This window comes from Heteronotia binoei, chromosome 20, assembly GCF_032191835.1.
Source record: "Heteronotia binoei isolate CCM8104 ecotype False Entrance Well chromosome 20, APGP_CSIRO_Hbin_v1, whole genome shotgun sequence".
NCBI classification, from domain to species: domain Eukaryota; kingdom Metazoa; phylum Chordata; class Lepidosauria; order Squamata; family Gekkonidae; genus Heteronotia; species Heteronotia binoei.
The window spans coordinates 2175532-2201286 of NC_083242.1; the positions used below are offsets into that span (position 1 = coordinate 2175532).

The 25755-nt window shown below is 50.7% G+C and overlaps 1 protein-coding gene across 1 annotated transcript; it reads left to right on the top strand.

The window, feature by feature from the left end:
* The first annotated feature begins 382 nt into the window (after positions 1-382).
* Positions 383-25470, top strand: LOC132588524 (testis-expressed protein 2-like). The gene is made up of 11 exons (XM_060260937.1): positions 383-1717; positions 2670-2870; positions 4339-4639; positions 6470-6702; positions 7738-7884; positions 12111-12210; positions 13764-13896; positions 19827-19964; positions 21723-21935; positions 23368-23488; positions 25206-25470. The coding sequence occupies exons 1-11, from the start codon at positions 404-406 to the stop codon at positions 25329-25331; spliced, it is 3027 nt and encodes a 1008-aa protein (XP_060116920.1). The 5' UTR covers positions 383-403; the 3' UTR covers positions 25332-25470.
* The last annotated feature ends 285 nt before the right edge of the window (positions 25471-25755 follow it).

A 25755-nucleotide genomic window follows, 5' to 3' on the forward strand; every position in this document is an offset into this window, starting at 1 on the left:
TATCACGTGTAGGTATAGCCATGTACAGCTATTATGGTCTTGTGCAGGGTTTTTTTTTTTTTGTAGCAGGAACTGCTTTGCGTATTAGGCCACACGACCCTGCTGTAGCCAATCCTTCAAGAGCTTACAGTAGGGCCCTGTAAGAAGAACCTTCTAAGCTCTTGGAGGATTGGCTACATCAGGGGTGTGTGGCCTAATATGCAAAGCAGTTCCTGCTACAAAAAGCCCGGGTCTTGTGGATTTAACAGAAAACTCAAAGGAGCATAATCGCTTATGCCATGAGGTTCTACAGAGCTGGAGGTATCTGTCCATTCCATAGGCTTCTGTCTGGTGGTGGGTTCCTCTCTGAACATCTACCTGTTTCCTTACTTTGTAGGTCCAGCATTGGTGAGGATGTGAAACAATGGCTGACAGTTCTCAAACAGCATCGAGTCCTTCTGCAACAAAACCTTCCTCCCAAGTGGGCTCCCAACTTATGACTGTTCCTCTTGGTTCCCAAGAGCTGGCTTTTGCACAAAAAGAAGACTGGGAAGGTGTGGATGGGAACGAACTGATCTTTGCCTTGGATAACGATGAAGAAGCCATCGACGATCCCCCGGAAAGCTTCTCTCTGTGTGAAGACTCCAGTCAAGAGAAATCCCATCATGCAGGGTCCCTCCTCCACGTGCCACTTCCTCTCCCGTCTTCTCCTGACTCGGATTTCTTGCCCGCCGCTCCCCTTTCCAGCTCTCCTAGTTTCCCACCTCAGCGATCGACCGGGTTCATCAACCCGCAAGGCCCCAAACCGCTCATCAACCTCGTGAAGTCCCTTTCGACCGAGATCGAGTCCCGCGACACTTCCTCCCTCAAGCCCCAGCCTCTGCTGAGCCTGGTCAAGTCCATTTCCACCGAGATTTCTCGCCTGGAGCCGGAGGTGACTCAATCGAAATCGGACTCCAAGCTCAACGTCCACCGGTGGCGGCAGATCACCCAACCCAAGAGCAAAAATGGGGACTCCAGGACTGCTCCGTCTTCACCCAGCACGTCCCCTTCAGAGAGCAAAGGCAGCTTCTTCAAGGCCCAGGAAGCCAAGTTCGAAGACACCAAAAGGCGGTTTTCAGAGGCCATGCAAGAACCGCTCAGCAGGCTCAGTAAAATCATAGGAGACGAGAATAACATTTCTCCAAAACAAAAGTCCACCCTTTCTGGCAACGTCCTTGAATCTTCTTCCGGCCTTCGTAGAGATTCCTCCTCCTCTTCGGAGACCAAGAGCGAGGGCCAAAGCAATCCAGGCCAGCCCTGCCGAAGGAACCAAGGAGAGGAACATTCGCCCTCAGAACAGAAATGGGGGCCTTCCTCAAACTGCCGGTACGAGATCTGCTCCTACGGCGACGTCATCGAAGTGGTTGAAGTGGCTCAAGAGGAACGGCCTGGCGAGGGCGACGTGCGGACAATCCGGCCCCTGGAGGTCTTGTGCCCCACCCAGCCGCGTAGCCCCGTGCCCTGCAAAGCCCTCGCCTGCATTGCCCTGCTGGCCTACAATTACTTTGTCCTGCCTCTGCCCCCCTACGTCTCCGGCCTTCTCCTTGGCTTGGCCTGCGGGTTCATGTTGGGCTTCCTGATCATCCTCCTCTTGGTGCCAAAACGCTCCCTGTCTCGGCGGAAAACGCGGCCGCCTTGGGACAAGATCCCGGCAGAGGCGCTGAGTCGGCAGCCCCGAGAACCCAACATGCTTAAGGTAAGCAATGCAGCGCATCTCCCTCTATGAAGGCCAAAGTCTAAAGCAGAGAGCCAGTTTGGTGCAGTGGTTAAGTGTGTGGACTCTTATCTGGGAGAACCAGGTTTGATTCCCCGCTCCTCCGCTTGCACCTGCTGGAATGGCCTTGGGTCAGCCATAGTGGTTAAGTGCACAGACTCTTATCTGAGAGAACCAGGTTTGATTCCCTGCTCCTCCACTTGCACCTGCTGGAATGGCCTTGGGTCAGCCATAGCTCTGGCAGAGGTTGTCCTTGAAAGGGCAGCTGCTGTGAGAGCCTTCTCCAGCCCCACCCACCTCACAGGGTGTCTGTTGTGGGTGAGGAAGGGAAAGGAGATTGTGAGCCCCTCTGAGACTCTTGGGAGTGGAGGGCGGGATATAAATCCAGTATCTTCATCTACCTCATAGGGTGCCTGTTGTGGGGGGGTGGGGAAGGTAAAGGAGATTGTTAGCCGCTCTGAGACTCTTTGGAGTGGAGGGCGGGATATAAATCCAATATCTTCATCTACTTCACAGGGTGGCTGTTGTGGGGGAGGAAGGTAAAGGAGATTGTGAGCCACTCTTAGACTCTTTGGAGTGGAGGGCGGGATATAAATCCAATATCTTCATCTACCTCACGGGGTGTCTGTTGTGGGGGAGGAAGATAAAGGAGATTGTGAGCCACTCTTAGACTCTTTGGAGTGGAGGGCGGGATATAAATCCAATATCTTCATCTACCTCACGGGGTGTCTGTTGTGGGGGAGGAAGGTAAAGGAGATTGTGAGCCTCTCTGAGACTCTTCGGAGTGGAAGGCGGATATAAATCCAATATCTTCTTCTATCTTCTTCTCTCTCCTTCAAATTGCTAAGCATTCTACATGGGCATTCTTATGCCGGCTATGATGAAATGGAGCGGGTAAATCTCCCACTCCTAAGCACAGATTTTTCTTTCCCAGGGATGGATGAACGAGATGTACTTCTACGATCCTGAGATCTATCACCCATCGCTGACCCATTCTGTGTTTGTGACCTTGGAAAACTCCTCCTTGAAGCTCTCCTACCCCAAAAGCAACGTTCCCCGGAGAGCCACCTTTGAAGAAGAGATCCCGGAGGTAGCTTTTGTGAATCACCACAATTACGACTTGAACGGCGCTAAGGTGAGGCTCATGCGAACAACCAATAAAACAGTAACATGTTAAAATGTGAGAATGTCTGCTAATCGCTCTATTGTTTATAAGGTTGGGTCAAAATGAGGGCATTTCTTTCTCAGAAGTTTTTCCCATCCAACTAATCTACTTCTTAACATGTAACATACATATAGTTTGTCATTAGGAGAAAAATACAATATAGTGGAAGATGGGTTTAGTATATGGAATGAGATAAACAGCCAATATTTGAGTATGTTGATACAGCTAAAAGAGAGATACATTGGACAGCGATGTTCTTGTTCAACTAATTTACTTTTTAACATCTAAACATCATTCTAGTGTGTCGTTAGAAAAAAAATACAATAAAATATAGTGAAGATGGGTTAATTATATGTAATTTTATCCAAGAGGGGATTGGATAAAAATATGGAGCAGAGGTCCATCAGTGGCTATTAGCCACTGTGTGTGTGTGTGTGTGTGTATTTTGGCCACTGTGTGCCACAGAGTGTTGGACTGGATGGGACATTGGCCTGATCCAACATGGCTTCTCTGATGTTCTTATGTGACACAGAGCGTTGGACTGGATGGGCCATTGGCCTGATCCAACATGGCTTCTCTTATGTTCTTATGTGACACAGAGCATTGGACTGGAGGGGCCATTGGCCTGATCCAACATGGCTTCTCTTATGTTCTTATGTGACACAGAGTGTTGGACTGGAGGGGCCATTGGCCTGATCCAACATGGCTTCTCTTATGTCCTTATGTGACACAGAGTGTTGGACTGGATGGGCCATTGGCCTGATCCAACAGGGCTTCTCTTATGTTCTTATGTGACACAGAGTGTTGGACTGGATGGGCCATTGGCCTGATCCAACAGGGCTTCTCTTATGTTCTTATGTGACACAGAGTGTTCAACTGGATGGGCCATTGGCCTGATTCAGCATGGCTTCTCTTATGTTCTTATGATGGTGTTTGGGGGGGGGGGCAACAGTGGGAGAGCTTCTGACCCCACTGATGGACCTCCTGATGGCACCTGGGGGTTTTTTTGGCCAGTGTGTGACACAGAGTGTTGGACTGGATGGGCCATTGGCCTGATCCAACATGGTTTCTCTTATGTTCTTATGTAATGAGATAAAAAGCCAATATCCCTTATTTGAGTATGTTAATACAAAAAATTATTCTGATACGCTATTCTAAAAGCCGCATTTGCTCCAATCCTATTGACAGGGATTCTCACCTGAGGGCTCTACAACAAACCTTTTTGGAACCAGCTCTATGTCGCTCTGCTCACTGTACCTGATTCCTCGTCAGAAGAAGTGTGCTTAGAGCACACGAAAGCTTACTTTCTGAATAAAACTTTGTTGGTCTTAAAGGTGCAACTTGACTCCTACTTTGTTCTACTGCTTCAGACCAACACGGCTGCCCATTTGGATCTCTCTACAGACAAGGGGTCTGACATCTCCTGTTTGTATTCCAGGTCTTCCTCTTTCCACCCGGGCTGGCTCGAAAGAGGATGTGGAACAAGAAATACCCCATTTGTGTTCTCTTGCCGGAGCTGGACGACCCGGGGAGCAAGCTTGTGCCAGACCCCCCAAAAGAGAAGAGTGCCAAGAAGAGGCAGCCCCCCGGCCAGGAGACTCCCCCAAAGCCCCCAGACGACCCCCGGGAAAGGACTCTTTACCTCTTTGGCAGAACGGGAAGGGAGAAGGAGGAATGGTTTCAGCATCTCACGACGGTCTCCCAAGCAAAAGACTCCGAGCTGCACAATGCCAGTCAATGTGAAACCTGGGCAGGTAAAGAAGAGCCCCACTTTAAGGGAGGTAGTATTATTCTGTTTAAGAGGCTAAATGTTTTTTAAATGTGCGGTACAGTGGATTCTGGAGGCTGGACTAAACCAGGTGTCCCGAACCTCTTTGAGCCTGTGGGCGAGTTTGGAATTCTGACATAGAACGGCTGCCGCAGGAGGTGGAACCAAACGACGAAATGTCAGAGAGCAAGGTTTTCTATAACTCTTAATAGCAGGGCTTTTTTTGTAGCAGGAACCCCTTTGTATATTAGGCTACACCCCCCTGATGTAGCCAATCTTCCAAGAGCTTCCAGGGCTCTTCTTACAGGGCCTACTGTAAGCTCCAGGGCGGTTGGCTACATCGGGGCAGGGGGTGTAGCCTAATATGCAAAGGAGTTCCTGGAACAAAAAAGTCTAATAGCAAAGAGTGATTAATATGTAGAATTCACTACCAAAGAAAGTGATGGCGGCTACAGGCAAAGACAGTTTCAAGAGGGGGTTGGATAAATATATGGAGCAGAGGTCCATCAGCGGCTATTAGCCACAAGGTATAGATCAGGGGTGGGGAACAGTGGCTCTCCAGATGTTTTTTGCCTACAACTCCCATCAGCCCCAGCCATTGTATAGATGGAACAGTCTGTCTGGGGCAGTGATGCTCTCTTCTTGGTGCTTGGGGGGAACAGTGGGAGGGCTTCTGGAGTTGGCTCCACTGGTGGACCTCCTGATGGTACCAGGATTTTGGCCGCTATGTGACCCTGAGCGTTGGACTGGATGAACCATTGGCCTAATCCAACAAGGCTTCTCTTAGATTCTTATGTCTAGGGCAATGATGCTCTGTCTTCATGGTGTTTGGGGGGGCAAGAGTGGGAGGGCTTCTGGAGTTCTGGCTCCACTGGTGGACCTCCTGATGGTACCCGGATTTTGGCCACAGTGTGACCCAGAGCATTGGACTGGATGGACCATTGGCCTGGTCCAACATGGCTTCTGTTATGTTCTTATGTCTGGGGCAGTGATGCTCTGTATTCTTGGTGCTTGGGGTGTAGCAGTGGGAGGGCTTCTGGAGTTCTGGCTTTGCTGGTGGACCTCCTGATGATACCTGGATTTTGGCCACAGTGTGACCCAGAATGTTGGACTGGATGGGCCATTGGCCTAATCCAACAAGGCTTCTCTTAGATTCTTATGTCTAGGGCAATGATGCTCTGTCTTCATGGTGTTTGGGGGGGCAAGAGTGGGAGGGCTTCTGGAGTTCTGGCTCCACTGGTGGACCTCCTGATGGTATCTGAATTTTGGCCACAGTGTGACCCAGAGCATTGGACTGGATGGACCATTGGCCTGGTCCAACATGGCTTCTGTTATGTTCTTATGTCTGGGGCAGTGATGCTCTGTATTCTTGGTGCTTGGGGTGTAGCAGTGGGAGGGCTTCTGGAGTTCTGGCTTTGCTGGTGGACCTCCTGATGATACCTGGATTTTGGCCACAGTGTGACCCAGAATGTTGGACTGGATGGGCCATTGGCCTGATCCAACATGGCTTCTGTTATGTTCTTATGTCTAGGGCAGAGATGCTCTCTCTTCTTGGTGCTTGGGGGGGGCAGCAGTGGGAGGGCTTCTGGAGTTCTGGCCCTGCTGGTGGCACTCTCTCAAAAAACAAACCCAGTGAGTGGATGCAGCTGAACAGAACGTGCTGGTCTTGTTTTTAAATGAAAGTTTAGATTTTCAGGCAGCCAGAACCGACAGGCGGCCATACTTTCTGCGCTTGTAGAAGACCCAGAGCCCCATGGACTTCAGTCCCTCTCACTGATGGTTCCCCTTCTCTCCGCTGCAGGCACCAACCAGCTGAGCCCATCTGGGAAAGGGTCGCGTAGCAACTGCAGCAGCCCGGGGAGTATGGAAGACCTCCCTTCTTTGGTCAAGCCCAGGGATCTGGTGGGAAACATGCAGGAGAAACTGCTGCTGGATTACAACACCTACATATCCCGCGTCGTCCCAACAGCAAACAGCTCCACCTCCCCCGAGAGCCCCTGCCCCAGCGCGACTGGCAGCCTGACTCCCAAAAAGGTAAGAAACCAGCCAGGCGGCCACAGGGTTGCCAAGTCCAATTGAAGAAATATCTGGAGACTTTGGGGGTGGAGCCAGGAGACACTGGGGGTGGAGCCAGAAGCAAGGTTGTGACAAGCATAATTGAACTCCAAAGGGAGTGCCGGCCATCACATTGAAAGGAACTGTGCACCTTTTAACAGCCTTCCCTCCATTTGGAATGATGAAGGATAGGGGCACCTTCTTTGGGGGCTCATAGAATTGGACCCCCTGGTCCAATCTTTCTGAAACTTGGAGGGTGTTTTGAGGAGAGGCACCAGATGCTACACTGAAAATTTGGTGCCTCTAACTTAAAAAAACACACATACACTGAGCCCCAGATTCCTGCAGATCAATTCACCATTATACCCTATGGCAGGGGTGGCCAACGGTAGCTCTCCAGGTGTTTTTTTGCCTACAACTCCCATCAGGCTCAGCCATCAGCCATGCTGGCTGGGGGTGATGGGAGTTGTAGGCAAAAAACATCTGGAGAGCTACCGTTGGCCACCCCTGCTCTATGGGAATTTAATATTGTTCTTCAACAGTTTGGTGTAGTGGTTAAGTGTGCGGACTCTTATCTGGGAGAACCGGGCTGGATTCCCCACTCCTCCACTTGCAGCTGCTGGAATGGCCTTGGGTCAGCCATAGCTCTGGCAGAGGTTGTCTTTGAAAGGGCAGCTGCTGTGAGAGCCCTCTCCAGCCCCACCCACCTCACAGGGTGTCTGTTGTGGGGGAGGAAGATAAAGGAGATTGTGAGCCGCTCTGAGACTCTTGAGTGGAGGGCGGAATATAAATCCAATGTCGTCTTCTTCTTCTTCTTCTTCTTCTTCTTCTTCTTCTTCTTCTTCTTCTTCTTCTTCTACATCAGACCAACGTGACTACTCTCCTGAAAAAACTGGAGAATTTGTGAGCAGCTGGCAGCTCACCTCTCTGCCCGTGGGTCGTTGTCGTCCTCACACTTTGAGACTTAGCAACGCAGGGCGTGACGAATGATTCTCTCTCGTTTGTTCGGTCCAGGGTCTTGGGGATGAGAATTTCACCAGCGAATCACAGACGGCGTGGGTCAATGCAGTGCTCGGACGGATGTTTTGGGACTTCCTAAGGGAAAAATATTGGGCAGACCAGGTCTCAGACAAGATTCAGAAGAAACTGGGCCGAATCAAGGTGAGGAAGAGGGGCGGCCTCCATTTCTCCTCGAGCATCCTTTCACGCTGAGTCAGGCGAACTCTGTCTCCTAGGGTCAGGGCTGATGGAGATAGCCCCAGCTGAGGTTGCCAGCTCCAAGGGTGGAAATACCTGGAGGTTTGGGGTGCAGCCTGAGGAAGGCGGGGCTTCAGGAGGGGAGGGGCTTCAGTGGGGCATTATAACATACAGTCCAACTTCCAAAACGGCCATTTTCTCCAGCAAAACTGATTTCTGTCACCTGGAGATCCGTTGTAATGGGAGAGCTCCAGCCACCACCTGGAAGTCATGACGAAAGGAAAAAAACTGTACAGAAGGGACGGTGGCTCAGTGGTAGAGCATCTGCTTGGTAAGCAGAAGGTCCCAGGTTCAATCCCCGGCATCTCCAACTCAAAAGGGTCCAAGCAAGTAGGTGTGAAAAACCTCAGCTTGAGACCCTGGAGAGCCATGAATGGGGCTGTGGCTCAGTGGTAGAGCATCTGCATGGTAAGCAGAAGGTCCCAGGTTCAATCCCCAGCATCTCCAACTCAAAAGGGTCCAGGCAAGTAGGCGTGAAAAGCCTCAGCTTGAGACCCTGGAGAGCCATGAATGGGGCTGTGGCTCAGTGGTAGAGCATCTGCTTGGTAAGCAGAAGGTCCCAGGTTCAATCCCCGGCATCTCCAACTCAAAAGGGTCCAAGCAAGTAGCCGTGAAAAACCTCCGCTTGAGACCCTGGAGAACCATGAATGGGGCTGTGGCTCAGTGGTAGAGCATCTGCTTGGTAAGCAGAAGGTCCCAGGTTCAATCCCCGGCATCTCCAACTCAAAAGGGTCCAAGCAAGTAGCCGTGAAAAACCTCTGCTTGAGACCCTGGAGAGGTGCTGCCAGTCTGAGTAGACCAGACTGACTTGGATGGTCCCAGGGGGGTCTGATTCAGCCGAAAGCAGCTTCATAGGTTCATATAAGTAACAATTGTTAATACAAGTCTTGGCTTGCCATTCTATATTTTGAAACAAACAATTTGATCTCAGTATTATTGACAAAAAACTCTCGATGCCAGAATTCAACAACGATTGGCAGAATTATGATAGAAGTTTGATATTAGAGCCACAGCAGCAATGGAGTGCCTGGGTTGGTAACTATCCATTTCATTTGTCTTCTTCAGTCTGCAGTATACTAGGCAAAGCCTTGAATTCGATGATGGAATACCCAGAATTTCTTTCAGATTTGTGCTTAGGGCAAAAGCTGGAGGCAAATGAAATGGATAGTTACCACCCTAGGCAATCCATTGCTGCTGTGGCTGTGATATCAACCTTCTATTGTAATTCTGCCAATTGTTGTTAAATTCTGGCATCGAGTGTTTTTTATTAATAATTTTGTTGTTCAGTCGCACCGCCGAGTCCGACTCTTTGCGACCCCGTGGACAAAGTCACACCAGGCCCTCCCGTCTTCCACCATCCTCCGAAGTCTGCTCAAATTCGTGTTTGTTACATCAGTAACGCTGCCCAGCCGTCTCATCTTTTGCTGTCCCCTTCTTCTTTTGCCTTCTGTCTTTCTCAGCATCAGGGTCTTCTCCAGTGAGGGCTCCCTTCTCATTTGGAGGCCGAAGTATTTGAGTATTTGTTAATACTGCCCCGTGGCGCAGAGGGTTAAAGCTGCAGTACTGCAGTCCTAAACTCTGCTCATGACCTGAGTACAATCCTCGGTGGAAGTTGGGTTTTCAGGTAGCCGGTTTGAGGTTGACTCAGCCTTCCACCCTTCCGAGGTCGGTCAAATGAGTACCCGGCTTGCTGGGGGGAAAGTGTAGATGACTGCGGAAGGCAATGGCAAACCACCCCGTAAAAAGTCTGCCGTGAAAACGTTGTGAAAGCAACGTCACCCCAGAGTCGGAAACTACTGGTGCTTGCGCAGGGGACCTTTCCTTTCCTTCTCCTTCCTAATAATACTGAGATCAAATTGTTTGTTTCCAAATATAGAATAGCAAGCCAAGACTTATATTAACAATTGTTGCTGCTATACAGTTTTTCCCTTTTGTCACAATGCCATTTTTCTATATAGCCATATTGGTGTTTTTTTTATAACCACCTGGAAATTGGTGACCCTCGCCTCAGGCTCCCAGCCCGCTCTTCCTCCTCCAGGATAAGTTATACCTTTTTTTAAAAGGCTGTGACTGAGGATGGGGAGAGGGGAAGAAGGCTTATGGGGTGGGCTTGGTCTTCATCCAAAGTGGAGCGGTCCGAGAAAGAAAGAGAGGGAATGTGGACCACGCTCCCAGCTCCTCCTGGAGAGAAGCTGCTGAGAAGCTGCGCAGAGAAGGGCATTCGCGGTGCTTTCTGGATTGTGGCTACTGCACAGAAAGCAGCAAGCAGAAGGCTGACCGAGCCAGCATGGAAGTCTATTTCTCCCAGTCCTGGCTGGTCCAGAGGCCTCATCCTACCTGCTGACTGCTGGTGTCTCTCATCCTTTTCCTTGCCTTACGTTGGCGCTGAGAGCACACCTGGGGAGCTCTGTCCCTCTTCAAGCCCCAGATTTCCGGGCAGCTAGTTTGCTGCAGAGGCAGTGGAAACAACAGCGGCTGCCAGATTGCTGCTGGGGCTCCCAAAGTGGGAGCACATACAGCCGGGGCTGCGTGAACTGCACTGGCTGCCAGTTATATACCAGATTCGTTACAAAGTGCTGGTCATTACCTTTAAAGCCCTATATGGCCGAGGACCTGCCTACCTTAGGGACCGTCTCTCCCCGTACGAACCCCAGAGAGCACTGAGGTCAGCAGGGAAGAACCTGCTGACTATTCTCGGGCCAAAAGACGTAAAACTCCAGAGCACCCGTACTTGGGCTTTCTCTGCTATGGCCCCACAGCTGTGGAATCAGCTTCCAGAAGAAATGCGGGCCCTGTGGGACTTTGAACAGTTCCGCAGGGCCTGCAAGACCGTTCTCTTTCGAATGGCTTTCACTGAGTAAATTGCTAAGTAAATTCACCATCTGAATAGCACCAACATATCAACATACTAACATTAACTTATTGTTTTTAGAATTTTAATAGTTTTTAATTACCTGTTGGTTTATATCGTTAGTTATAACTTAATGTATTTTAACTCAATGTATAACTCAATGAATTTTGTTGTGAGCCGCCCTGAGCCTGCTCTGGAGGGGAGGGCGGGATATAAATAAAATGTGTTGTTGTTGTTGCTGTTGTAGCACCCTAAATGCTTGCTGACCTTTGCAGAGCCAGTGTGATGTAGTGGTTAAGTGTGCGGACTCTTATCTGGGAGAACCGGGTTTGATTGCCCACTCCTCCACTTGCACCTGCTGGCATGGCCTTGGGTCAGCCAGAGCTCTGGCAGAGGTTGTCCTTGAAAGGACAACTTCTGGGAGAGCTCTCTCAGCCCCACCTACCTCACAGGGTGTCTGTTGTGGGGGAGGAAGGGAAAGGAGATTGTGAGCTGCTCTGAGACTCTTCGGAGTGGAGGGCGGGATATAAATCCAATATCTTCATCTACCTCACAGGGTGTCTGTTGTGGGGGAGGAAGGGAAAGGAGATTGTGAGCTGCTCTGAGACTCTTCGGAGTGGAGGGCGGGATAGAAATCCAATATCTTCATCTACCTCACAGGGTGTCTGTCGTGGGGGAGGAAGGGAAAGGAGATTGTGAGCCGCTCTGAGACTCTTCGGAGTGGAGGGCGGGATATAGATCCAATATCTTCATCTACCTCACAGGGTGTCTGTTGTGGGGGAGGAAGGGAAAGGAGATTGTGAGCCGCTCTGAGACTCTTTAGAGTGGAGGGCAGGATATAAATCCAATATCTTCATCTACCTCACAGGGTGTCTGTTGTGGGGGAGGAAGGGAAAGGAGATTGGGAGCCGCTCTGAGACTCTTCGGAGTGGAGGGCGGGATATAAATCCAATATCTTCATCTACCTCACAGGGGGTCTGTTGTGGGGGAGGAAGGTAAAGGAGATTGCGAGCCACTGTGAGACTCTTCGGAGTGGAGGGCGGGATATAAATCCAATATCTTCATCTACCTCACAGGGTGTCTGTTGTGGGGGAGGAAGGGAAAGGAGATTGTGAGCCGCTCTGAGACTCTTCGGAGTGGAGGGCGGGATATAAATCCAATATCTTCTTCTTCTTGTCTTCCAAGGGACAGGCCTCAGATCCCGCTACTTCTTTTTTGTTTCTAGTGACAGCTTTTGTCTTCTTCCTTCCCCCACCCCCCCTTTTTTGCTCCAATCCAGCTGCCCTATTTTATGAACGAACTCACACTCACTGAGCTGGACATGGGCGCCTCCATCCCGCATATCATCGGTGTTTCCAGTCCAACCGTTGACCATCGTGGTAAGCCCCAAGAGTCCACGCTTCCCCTTTTGAGGCCTGGGATGTCTGTTGAACATGGATGAAATGGCCTTACACCCAAACAGATCATCATTTTGGGGAGGGATGGTGGCTCAGCGGTAGAGCATCTGCTTGGTAAGCAGAAGGTCCCAGGTTCAGTTTCCGGCATCTCCGCTAAAAAAGGGTCCAGGAAAATAGGTGTGAAAAACCTTAGCTTGAGACCCTAGAGAGCCACTGCCAGTCTGAGTAGACAATACTGACTTTGATGGACCAAGGGTCTGATTCAGTATAAGGCAGCTTCATATGATCAATTTGTTTCTCTTTCGGGAAGGGAGGGTGGCTCAGTAGTAGAGCATCTGTGTGGTAAGCAGAAGGTCCCAGGTTCAATCCCCGGCATCTCCAACTCAAAAGGGTCCAGGCAAGTCGGCGTGAAAAACTTCGGCTTGAGACTCTGGAGAGCCGCTGCCAGTCTGAGTAGACAATACTGACTTTGATGGATCGAGGGTCTGTTTCAGTAGAAGGCAGCTTCAGATGTTCATATATATTCATTGTCTGCGTAGCCCACCATGGACTGCTCTGTTCAGTAGCAATGGTCCATCTCTTCCCCAGCTCTGAAACCTGAGAATGTTATGAACCTGGGACTTTATCCACAACAGCCCAAGATGGACATTTCGCCCCTTTCTCTCCTTCCTTCCCCAGTCCCTATGGAATATCATGGCTGAGACACAATCCATTCCTCACGCCAGATCCAGGGGAGAATGTGGGCAAAGGAATTCCATTAATTTGGGAGCGCTGAACTCATTCGTTATGAGGGACGGATCTGACATAAATGCGACCTTGTCGGGCTGGGCCATGTTGGGCCAGGCCATGTGTGTATCTATTTAAGATTAGGTAGCAGAGAAGAGCCCCGTGGCGCAGAGTGGTAAAGCTGCAGTACTGCGGTCCTAAGCTCTGCTCACGACCTGAGTTCGATCCCAGCGGAAGCTGGTTCAGGTAGCCGGCTCCAGGTTGACTCAGCCTTCCATCTTTCCGAGGTCGGTAAAATGAGTCCCCAGCTTGCTGGAGGGAAAGCGTAGATGACTGGGGAAGGCAATGGCAAACCACCCTGTAAAGGTTCTGCCATGAAAACGTTGTGAAAGCAACGTCACCCCAGAGTCGGAAACGACTGGTGCTTGCACAGGGGACTACCTTTTTTTTTTAAAGCAGAGATATAAACTTTATAAAGGACACAGACAAACACAATTAAATATCTTTTAAAAAAAAACATTCTTAAAAGATTAGCACTCATTGGTCTTAAAGGTGCTATCTTTGTATCTCTCCCATGGGATCCAGGGAGCTGGGCAAAGGAAGCTCTGGCTCTTTCCAGCCTTCCCCAGGGGACCAGGAGAGGGAGGAGCCTCAGCCAATAGAAGGAAGAGAGGCTTGGCTCAGTAGCTCTGCTGTGAGATTGAGAGAGCCTGGCAAAGCCAGCTCTGCCCCCACCCTTCCTCCCCAAGGGAGGAGCTTCAGCCAATGGAGAAAACAGAGGTTTAATGCTGGCTCCCTTTGCTCTGCAGGGCTTTGGGTTGACATGGAAGTGACCTACAGTGGTTCCCTGCAGATGACCCTGGAGACAAAGATGAACCTGTGTAAGCTGGGAAAAGAAGCCCTGGCCGAGGAGAGCGGGAAGGCAGACACCAGTGGAGAAGGGTAAGGCTGTTCTGCCCTTCAAGGATCATAGAGTTGGAAGGGACCCCTGGGCCGGGGACCAGTACTGGCCTGCGGCCTGTCTGAAACGGGCCGCGAAGCCTCGCCACTCCCCTCACCCCTGTGGCACCTCCTCTTCCCCCAGTTTTCACCATTTTTAAGGCCGGGGAAGGGAAGGAGGCAAGGGCAGCTCGCTCACTGCTGCTGTGGTGGTTTTCCCGCCCATCAACTGATTGGCGGCGGGGAGGGTGGTTGGCCTGGGAGGCGCTTCATGGCCACTTCCCCGACCTTAAAGTGGTGAAAGCAGGAGGAGGCAGCAAGGCTGCGCGGGGCGGTGGCGAAGGAAGGTGGAGGAAACGGGGGGAGGAGGTGGTGAGGCTACGGGAGGGTGGCAGCAAAGGAGGGAGGAGGAAAACAGGAGGCTGCGGCGAGGCTGCACAGGGGGTGAAGGAGGGAGGAGGAAATGCCGCAGGGGATTATGCTCAGCTTAATGCAACAACTCGGGGGGAGGCCAAATTGGGCGCCCTCATCTTCCCAGCCCTGGGGCTGTGGTCGGCAGGCTGGCCCTGGGGCTGGTCCCCGGGGCCAAAAAGGTTGGGGACCACTGATCTAGTCCAACCCCCTGCACAATGCAGGAGATGCACAAATACCTCATCCTCCATCCCAGCAGCCTCTGCTGCACACCCAGAAGATGGCAAAAAGCAACAAACACCTAACCAACATCCAGGATCTCTGGCCAAAAGGCCTGGAGAAAAATCGCTGCTTGACCCCAAAGTGGTTAACAGAATTTCTCTGGGCATGAAAGAAAGCGCCATGAAAATTAAGCACTGATGCGACCCTTCCTGCCCTCCTTCTCATGATCTGCCTAATTCACAGGATCCTCATTGCTGTCAGATGGCCATCTAGCCTCTAAAAACCTCCCAGGAAGGAGAGCCCACCACCTCCCCAGGAGGAAGCCTGTTCCACTGAGGAACCGCTCTAACGGTCAGGAAGTTCTTCCTAATGTTGAGCCGGAAACTCTTTTGATTTGATTTCAACCCACTGGTTCTGGTCCTACCTTCGGGGGCCACAGAAAACAATTCCACACCATTCCCTATATGACAGCCCTTCAGGGACTTGAAGATGGTGATCCTATCACCTCTCAGCTGCCTCCTCTCCAGGCTAAACATCCCCAGCTCCTTCAACCTTTCAGGAGCTTGGTTTTTTTTGGGGGGGGCTTTGGTGGTGGTGGGGAAGTGTGTGTGTGTTTGCACCTGGAAGTCATGGTGACTTTTGGTTGGCTCAGAACATTAAGCAGGGTCAGCCCTGTTTAGCACTTGGATGGGAGACCACTGAGAAAGCCCAGGGTTGCTACGCGGAGGCAAGCAATGGCCAGCCACCTCTCTTCATTTCTTGCCTTGACTTGGATGGCCCAGGCTAATGTGATGTCATCAGATCTCAGAAGCTCAACAGGGTCAGCCCTGGTTAGTCCTTGGTTGAGACCACCAAGGAAGTCTCGGGTTGCTATGCAGAGGCAGGCAATGGCCACCCACCTCTGAACATCACTTGCATTGACCTAGATGGCCCGTGCTAGTCCGACCTCATCAGATCTCAGAAGCTCAGCAGAGTCAGCTCTGGGAGAGCACCCAGGAAGTCCAGAGATGCAATGCACTGAACATCTCTTGCCTTGCAAAACCCTGCCAGGTCACCACAAGTTGGCAATTTGCACCACCGTTAATGTTACGCTGAGAGCCTCGTGGCGCAGAGTGGTAAAGCTGCAGTCCTTCAGTCCTAAACTCTGCACACGACCTGAGTTCGATCCCCGGCGGAAGCTGGGTTTTCAGGTATTATTATTTATGAATTATTTATTAATTTAATTTATATCCCGCCTTCCTCACCAGAGTCAGCCTCAGGGCGGCTCAGGTAGCCGGCTCCAGGTAGCCGGTAGGTCGACTCCGCCTTCCATCCTTCCGAGGTCAGTCAAATGAGTCCCCAGCTTGCTGCGGGGAAAGTGTAGAGGACTGGGGAAGGCAAGGGCAAACCACCTCGTAAAAAGTCTGCCGTGAAAACGTTGTGAAAGCAGCGTCAGCCCAGAGTCAGAAATGGCTGGTGCTTGCACAGGGGCCTACCTTTATCTTTCTTTTTTTAACTGAACTGTAGAATTCACTGCGAGTGGAGGTAGAGATGCCCACAAGCATAGATGGTTTTAAAAGGGGGCTAGTCAGGTGGCTCCAAGTTGACTCCGGCTTCCATCCTTCCGAGGTCAGACGAAGGAGTCCCCAGCTTGCTGGGGGGAAAGTGTAGATGACTGGGGAAGGCAATGGCAAACCACCCCGTAAAAAGTCTGCCATGAAAACATTGTGAAAGCAGTGTTTCCCCAGAGTCGAAAATGACTGGTGCTTGCACAGGGGACCTTTCCTTTCCTTCCTTTTCCAGAAGAGCCCCGTAACGCAGAGTGGGAAAGCTGCAGTACTGCAGTCCTAAGCTCTGCTCACGACCTGAGTTCAATCCTCAGCAGAAGCGGAGTTCAGGTAGCCAGCTCCAGGTTGACTCAGCCTTCCATCCTCCCGAGGTCGGTAAAATGAGACCCCAGCTCGCTGGGGGGAAAGCGTAGATGACTGGGGAAGGCAATGGCTAAACCACCCCGTAAAAAGTCTGCCATGAAAACGTTGTGAAAGCAACGTCAGCCCAGAGTCGGAAACGACTGGTGCTTGCACAGGGGACTACTTTTACCTTTGCTAATATTACCCTAGCACCACTGCAATCACAAACAATTTTAAAAATTCTGAGCGGTGACTTTAGCTGATTGCAGCTTCAGACGCAATACTTCACGCCTTCTCTTCCTCTCAAACGCACACGCAGGAACAAGATCTGGCAACCGTTGATTCATGAAAGCCGCAGGAGAGCAAGACACAATTAATTAGCAGGAAGAGAAAGGAACATGTGGCATATTGCAGGGGGGAAGTGTGCTTCCAAGGGAGATTTTCCCCACGGGAGCAGATTTCTACGGGGAATAAAGGTCTAGTTTCAATGCCTGTAGAACCACCGTTCCAACTACGCTTGCAATGAAATAAGGGGGGAAAGACATTTCACCTAGCAATACAGAACTCAGAATTCGATATCACAAGTGCCAACCAAAGAAGCTAGGGTTGCCAGGTCAGTGTCGGAAAATACCTGGAGACTTTGGGAATGGATCCAGGAGAGGGCGGGGTTTGGAGAGGGGAGGGGCCTCAGCATGGTCCAATGCCCTTCAAAGGAGCCATTTTCTCCAGGGGAGCTGATCTCTGCCAGTTGGAGATCAGTTGCAAAAGTGGGAGGTCCCACCGGAAGGCTGGCAACCCCAAAAGAAGCACTGGGAGAACTCTTTCAACCACACGTCATGAGCTTGGCGTTACTAGCTTTTCTGAGCAAGGAGGAGGAAGAGCGGAAAAAGCTCTTCACTGCGGCAGACGCACATTTCTTGTCATCTTTAATTCTAGCCTAAGCAGGGATTTCCTTAAGCCTCAAACAAAACTCACAGTCTTGGGTCTAGGGTTACCGGTTCTGGGTTGGAGTCTGCGGAGGGCAGAGTTTGAGGAGGGGAGGGGGTGCACAGAGTCCAATTTCCCAAGCTGCCATTTTGTCCAGATGAATGGATTGCTACAGCCTGGAGAGCATCTGTATTAGCAAGAGATCTCCAGCCACCACCTGGAGACTGGCAACCTGACTTGGGACAGTCCACTGAATCAACCAACCTCTGCTTCGAGTCTCCACCAGAAATGTTTCAAATGTGGGTGGAAATTAGCTAGAAATGTTTTCTGATTGAGCACTTTTTATGTAAAGTACGCAAGCAATATGCCTCCATGATAGGGTTGCCAATCCCCGGGGGGGGGGCAGGGGATCCCCCGGTTTGGAGGCCCTCCCCCCTCTTCAGGGTCATCAGAAAGCGGGGGGAGGGGAGGGAAATGTCTGCTGAGAACTCTGTTATTCCCTATGGAGATTTATTCCCATAGCAAATCATGGAGAATTGATCCGTGGGTATCTGGGGCTCTGGGGGGGCTGTTTTTTGGGGTAGAGGCACCAAATTTTCAGTATAGCATCTAGTGCCTCTCTCCAAAATACCCCCCAATTCTCAACAGGATTGCACCAGGGGGTCCAATTCTATGAGCCCCAAAAGAAGGTGCCCCTATCCTTCATTATTTGCTATGGAAGGAAGGAATTGAAAAGGTTTGCCTTCCCTTTAAATGTGATGGCCAGAACTCCCTTTGGAGTTCAATCATGCTTGTCACAGCCTTGATCTTGGCTCCACCCCTAATGTCTCCTGGCTCCACCCCCAAAGTCTCCTGCCCCTGCCCCCAAAGTCTCCTGGCTCCACCCCCAAAGTCCCCAGATATTTCTTGAATTGGACTGGGCAACCCTACTCCGTGATGTTTTCTTTGAGGGTTTTCTTTTTTTTTGCATTGAATTTGGATGATGGGGGGGGCGTTTGGGGAGGGTGACAACCAAGCCCAAAGGGCCACTGATGACAGCCCTTTAAAACGTCTGCAACGCCTCCCAATTTTGCATCCCTGGCTTCGTTGGCTGGCCCAGCCGTCAGAGAACGCTCTGAGCATCTCTTTCGGCAGCCTACCCACCTGCAGCTTGGAAACGCTTGCCAGTCAGAGCCGTGTCAGTCCCACGTTTTTTTTTAATAAGCGACACCTTTTAATGACAACAGCCTGGGGGTGGGGAATCACGATTTGCTGGAGCAGTCCAGATTAGACTAGTCAGCTAACGGGGCCTGCAGGAGAGCTGGCTCCAGTTGAATTTCAGCCAGATAAGGCAGATCGAGGCATGAGCAGAACAGCCCCCTCCCCATTCCCCCACGCCCCAGTTGCCCTGAGCCATCTGTCGGAGATCATTCCTATTTGTCGGAACAGAAGATGCGACAGCTGGAGTGTTATTCATTCTAGGAAAGAGGCCATAACAGCCCCGCAAAGAGGATCAGGTTCTGTAGGCTGTAGGTTCTTCCTTCGCAGTCTCTGGTTTCCGAGGGGAGCCGTCTTGGTCCGTAGTACAAGAGCTGGGTTCGAGTCCTTAGAGACCAATGACATTTTGGGGGCATGGGCTTTTGAGAGTCAATGATACATATTTGGGAAAGGCAGCTTTGGCTCTCAGAAGCTCACATCCCGAAAGTCTTGGTTTCTAAGGCGTGGCTGGTCTTGAGTTGAGCAAATATCGGGCTTCTGTCTTCAGGAAGGGTTGGAGGGGTTAGAGGGAATACAGTGTTTGTAATGTCATTTTAGGATTTTAAAGGGGGGGGGTTGCATTTTTAATGTGTGTGTGTGTCATGGCGACCTCTGGCAACCTCTACTGGGATATGGAGGGTGTTCAGAGAAGGGGCTTGACAAACCTGCCTCTGTCTCCCGAACCTGGTATTCCTTGGAAGTCTCTCATTCAAGTACTTCCCTCCCATTCAAGCACTTCCATGTTTAGCTCCACCTTCAACAGCAGCCATTTTATGGATGGCTCCACCTTCAACAGCAGCCGTTTTATGGCTGGCTCCACCTTCTACAGCAGCCATTTTGTGGTGGGCTCCACTTTCAACAGCAGCCATTTTGTAACTGGCTCCACCTTCAACAGCAAATGTTTTATGGCTGGCTCCACCTTCAACAGCAGCCGTTTTATGGCTGGCTCCACCTTCAACAGCAGCCATTTTGTGGCAGGCTCCACCTTCGACAGCAGCCATTTTGCAACTGGCTCCACCTTCTACAGCAGCCATTTTGTGGCAGCCAGCTCCTCCCTAAGGAATCGTTCTCACCCTCACCCTGTATACAGGTGACAATCACCCTCCTTAATCCCAGGTTTAAGGACTCCAATAAAGAAGAAAGTTCTTCCCTCAGGAGATGACAATCTGCAGTGGCAAATCTCAGCCTTTGCAGAAGGCTGGCTTGCTGGGGCAGGGCTTTACCTCCCTTTCCTCTCTTTCCTTGCAGCATCAAGCCCCGGTTAGTCCTTCTGGCCGACAGTGACGCCGAATCCTCCAGCGCTGGATCCTCCGACGAGGAAGATCTTCCTACCGTGGAGCCTTCAGGAGCCCCCGGAGATAGAAACATCCCTCCTGGAGCTGAAGGGTACAGAATGGAGTCTCTTCTGGCAACTGCTCAGAGTGTACCTGTAACCCCAACCACAATACCTTCTCTACAGATGCCCCTCAGAGATACAGATCTGTAGGGATTGTCCTGAGGATCTCTAATGGAGAAAGCCAGCGTGGCATAGTGGTTGAGTAGGGTTGCCAGGTTTAATTCAAGAAATATCTGGGGACTTTGGGGGTGGAGTCAGGTGACATTGGGGGCAGGGGCAGGAGACATTGGGGTGAAGCCAGGAGGCTTTGGGGGCGGAGTCAGGAGACGTTGGGGGTGGAGCCAGGAGCAAGGTTGTGACAAGCATCGCTGAACTCCAAAGGGAGTTCTGGCCATTACATTTAAAGGGACCGCACTGTCAAGCATGAGATTTCAAAATGACCAGTCCTTGAATTTTGAAACAAAGTTTGGTTTATTGATAATCCATGTGGCTCAGCCGAGCTAGGTATTGGAACTGATACTTTGTAACTTAAGAGTACATGTTTTAAAATGGCACATCAAAGGTTCTATAAACAATTCTACATTCACATGTGAAATTCACACTCTAAACTTCCTTATCTCTATTGTGGTTGGTGCTTCCCGGCTTCAGGCCTGGCTAGGCCTGGGAACAAGTCCCAGGAGGTCTTATCTTCAAGGAGGACATTCCTGCATCTGTTAGTAAAAGCGAAAAGAGGCATAGGAGAAGGGAGGGGGTTTGCTACTTTGATGGGCCTGAGCTGAATTCATGGTTAGTAACGATTCTATGATCAGACAGTTACAATAAAGAAAGAATATCCAACGCTTGACACGCACACCTTTTCAATGCCTTCCCCTCCATTGGAGATAATGAAGGATAGGGGCACTTAATTTGGGGGCTCATAGAATTGGACCCCCTGGTTCAATCTTTTTGAAACTTGGAGGGTGTTTGGAGGAGAGTCACTGGATGTCATGCTGAAAATTTGGTGCCTCTACCTCAAAAAACCAAAAACACAGTGGCCCCCAGATACCCATAGATCAATTCTCCATTATACCCTATGGGGATTGGTCTCCATTGGGAATAATGAAGTGCCCAGCAGACATTTCTTCCTTTCTGAAGACCTTGGAGCGGGGGGAGGGCCTCCAAACCGGGGGATCCCCTGACCCACCTGGGGATTGAGCAACCAAAGAAGAACACTGTGGATACTAGAGCAGGGAATAAAGGTTACCACGAACCTCCACATAAACCAGCCTCAAAAATAATACACCTTAAACATTGCTCACAGCACTCAGTAATTATGTCAATTATCAAAATTTCATTGAATAAATCAAAAAGTTATAGAAGATAGAACAAGAGTCCACACCCACAGTCTTTTTAAAAAACAAATGAATGTCCGAGTAGTGTGAATCATGGGGTCCAGACAGGAATGCAAGAGGTAGAGCAGTGCTCCGTGTTTGAAGACTCTACCTCTTGAATTCCTGCCTGCACCCCGTGATTCACATTACTTGGACATTAATTTGTTTTTTAAAAAAAGACTGTTGGGGTGGACTTTTGTTTCTTAATATCTTCTATAACTTTTTAATTTATTCAATGAAACGTTGATAATTTACATAATTACTGAGTGCTACGAGTGATGTTTATTGTTTTTGAGGCTGGTTTATGTGGAGGTTCGTGGTAACCTTTATTCCCTGCCCACCTGGAGATTGGCAACCCTACTTAGTGCTCCTGTAGCTTCTTCCCCATTTCTGTTGACTGGACTCACCCCTTCCCCACCTTCATCCCCTCTCTCTCAGCCATGTGGTCGGCAACAGCACGAGCCGGAAAATCCTGCGGCTGGTGGACAAGATCGCCAAGTCCAAGTACTTCCAGAAGGCCACCGAGAATGAATTCATCAAGAAGAAGATCGAGGAAGTCTCCAACACGCCCCTGCTGCTCACCGTGGAGGTCCAGGAGCTGACGGGCACCTTGACGGTGAACATCCCTCCACCCCCAACAGACCGGGTCTGGTAAGAGACAGAGGGGAGAAGGGGAGGCAGAGCCGGCGTGTTTGGGCAGGGCTAGTGAGGCCTCTGATGGGCACGAGGCTAAAGGGAGGCACAACAGCTTGGTCCAGTGATCACACTGCTCCAAAAGCAGCCAGGGACATATTCGTTTATATATTTACTTCATTGATACCCTCCCTTTCTTCCCAAGGGACTCCCTGCAGTTTCCCTTTTCTCCATTAAGACTTTAACAATGGCTGCTAGCCATGGTGGCTGAGGAGAACCTCCACATTCAGAGGCACTAAACCTCTGAATCTCAGAGCCAGGAGGCAACATCAGGGGGAGGCCTCAGCCTCTGTACCCCGTTGGTGGCCCTCCAGAAGAACTGGTTGGCCACTTTGTGTGACAGGAGGCTGGACTGGATGGACCCTCCCTGGTCTGACCCAGCAGGGCTCTTCTGATGTTCTTCTCAGGGGAAGGCTTCAGCCTCTCTGCCCTGTTGTTGGCCCTCCAGAGGAACTGGTTGGCCAATTTGTGTGACAGGAGGTTGGACTGGATGGACCCTCCCTGGTCTGACCCAGCAGGGCTCTTCTGATGTTCTTCTCAGGGGAAGGCCTCAGCCTCTCTGCCCTGTTGTTGGCCCTCCAGAGGAACTGGTTGGCCAATTTGTGTGACAGGAGGCTGGACTGGATGGACCCTCCCTGGTCTGACCCAGCAGGGCTCTTCTGATGTTCTTCTCAGGGGAAGGCCTCAGCCTCTCTGCCCTGTTGTTGGCCCTCCAGAGGAACTGGTTGGCCAATTTGTGTGACAGGAGGTTGGACTGGATGGACCCTCCCTGGTCTGACCCAGCAGGGCTCTTCTGATGTTCTTCTCAGGGGAAGGCCTCAGCCTCTCTGCCCTGTTGTTGGCCCTCCAGAGGAACTGGTTGGCCAATTTGTGTGACAGGAGGTTGGACTGGATGGACCCTCCCTGGTCTGACCCAGCAGGGCTCTTCTGATGTTCTTCTCAGGGGAAGGCTTCAGCCTCTCTGCCCTGTTGTTGGCCCTCCAGAGGAACTGGCTGGTCTCTGTGTGAGGCAGGAGGCTGAAATAGATGGACCCTCACTGGTCTGAACCAGCAGGGCTCTTCTGATGTTCTTCTTAGGGGAAGGCCTCGGCCTCTCTGCCCTGTTGTTGGCCCTCCAGAGGAACTGGTTGGTCCCTGTGTGAGGCAGGAGGCTGGACTAGAGGGACCCTCACTGGTCTGATCCAGCAGGGCTCTTCTGATGTTCTTTTCAAGGGAAGACCTCAGACTCTCTGCCCTGTTGTTGGCCCTCCAGAGGAACTGGTTGGCCTCTGTGTGAGGCAAGATGCTGGACTAGAGGGACCCTATTATAGATGTGGGCCTATTTCAGAAATGTGAGTCATGTTGCACAAAGGGGGAGTCAGCATGGGTTTCTCTTGCCTCCCCTCTGTAGGTACAGCTTTAAGATCCCCCCACAGCTAGATCTGAAGGTCCGCCCAAAGCTCGGAGAACGGGAAGTCACCTTCATCCACGTGACCGAATGGATCGAGAAGAAACTGCAGCACGAGTTCCAGGTACCCGCCCGTTAATCTCGCTTAGAGCGATGTGATGGAACCCAAACCCAGAGCCTGATTGTGAGCAGAACAGTCCTAGCATAATCCGTGTTGGTCAAAGCACAGTCAGTCTTGAGAATTTATCAGTGCAGTTGGGCGGTATTTATTGATTTAAAATATTTATAGATCCATCTTTCTCCTGGAAAACTGAGACCCAAGGCAGGCGATGACGGTAAAACCAGCGTGTTATAAAACTATCGAAAAATAAGCATTAACAGAGCCAAAACAATCTAATTTAAAATTTAGTTTTGGCAAGATGCCATGCGCAGGGTGAAAAATGCAGGAAAGGTGACGAGCTGTTTCCCTTCAGCCTTCCCCAATGTGGCTGCCAACAGGTTCAGAAACTCGGTACAAGTTAGCTGCTTTACTGTTTTTAGCTCTTTTACATTAAATAGAAGTGATGGTATCACTTTGCTCTGCTCTGGTAAGACCTCACCTGGAGTCTTGTGTTCAGTTTTGGGCACCACATTTTAAGAAGGATATAGACAAGCTAGAACGAGTCCAGAGGAGGGCGACGAAGATGGTGAGGGGTCTGGAGACCAAGTCTTATGAGGAAAGGTTGAAGGAGCGAGGCATGTTTAGCCTAGAGAGGAGATGGCTGAGAGGTGATATGATTACTATCTTCAAGTACTTGAAAGGCTGTCCTAGAGAGGATGCTGTGGAATTGTTTTCTGTGGCCCCGAAAGGTAGGACCAGAGCCAGTGGGTTGAAATTAAATCAAAAAAGTTTTCGACTCAACATCAGGAAGAACTTCCCGACCGTTAGAGCGATTCCTCAGCGGAACAGGCTTCCTCGGGAGGTGGTGGGCTCTCCTTCCTTGTTTTTAAACAGAGGCTAGATGGCTATCTGACAGCAATGAAGATCCTGTGAATTTAGGGGGGAGGTGTTTGTGAGCTTCCTGCATTGTGCCGGGGGTTGGACTAGATGACCCTAGAGGTCCCTTCCAGTTCTATGAGTCTACCCTCAATAACCCCTTCCTCAATAGCCCAGTTCTCAATAGCCCCATCTTCAATAGTTCAATCCTCAATAGCCCCGTCCTCAATAGCTCCATCCTCAGTAGCCCTTTCCTCAGTAGTCCCATCCTCAGTAGTCCCATTCTCAATAGCCCTGTCCTCAGAAGCCCAATCCTCAATAGTCCTGTCTTCAATAGCCCAATCCTCAATAGCCCCATCTTCAATAGCCCAATCCTCAATAGCCCCGTCTTCAATAGCCCTGTCCTTAATAGCTCCATCCTCAATAGCCCTTTCCTCAATAGTCCCATCCTCAGTAGTCCAATTCTCAATAGCCCCATCCTCAATAGCCCTGTCTTCAGAAGCCCAGTCCTCAATAGCCCCGTCCTCAATAGCCCTTTCCTCAATAGTCCCATCCTCAGTAGTCCAATTCTCAATAGCCCCATCCTCAATAGCCCTGTCTTCAGAAGCCCAGTCCTCAATAGCCCCGTCCTCAATAGCCCTTTCTTCAATAGTCCCCTCCTCAATAGCCCAATTCTCAATAGCCTCGTCCTCAATAGTCCAATACTCAATAGCCGCGATGTCAATAGCTCCCTTATGCGATCCATCTCTTGCACAGAGATCTCTTTTTGGCACTCAGCTGCAGGAATGGGCACAAACTGCTAGTTTTGAGTCCTACTGGCTTCTAAACTCCATTCTCTCATCTGCCTCTCTTCTTTCCCCACTAGAAAATTTTAGTGATGCCAAATATGGATGACCTCATCTTACCTCTAATGCATTCTGGGTTGGAATCCCCAATGCCTGCGGAGGAACCCCCGAAGGACTGCCTGGGAGAATGCGAGAAGAAATGTTGAGGAGGGGCTTAGCCTGCCCGAAACCCTCGATGGGGTTGGCTGAGATAATCCAGCAGCCAGATAATCGGGACCTGGGACGGCGCATCATCCTAGAGTCAGTCGTGATGCTGGTCTTGGACTTATCGATCCATTTCTTCCACTTTTTCCTCCCACCCTCCCCGAGAGAAAAAAAAGGCTCTTCCTTTGAGATATTCCAGCCCAGGACATATGTCAAAGGCAGCAGATATGTGAGGCAGACAGAAGTCAGCCTTCGAAACAACCAGCCTCAGTGCCACGTTGTTTGACAGCATCACTTTTGCCGAGAGGCTGGTAAGAGAGACTCCAGCTCCGTGGGTCTTGCGGAGTTCTGTCCAGGTCACACTTCAACCTGCACTTTGCAATCCACATCCGACAGAGACAGACGGACGCCAGCTTCTGCCAGCCT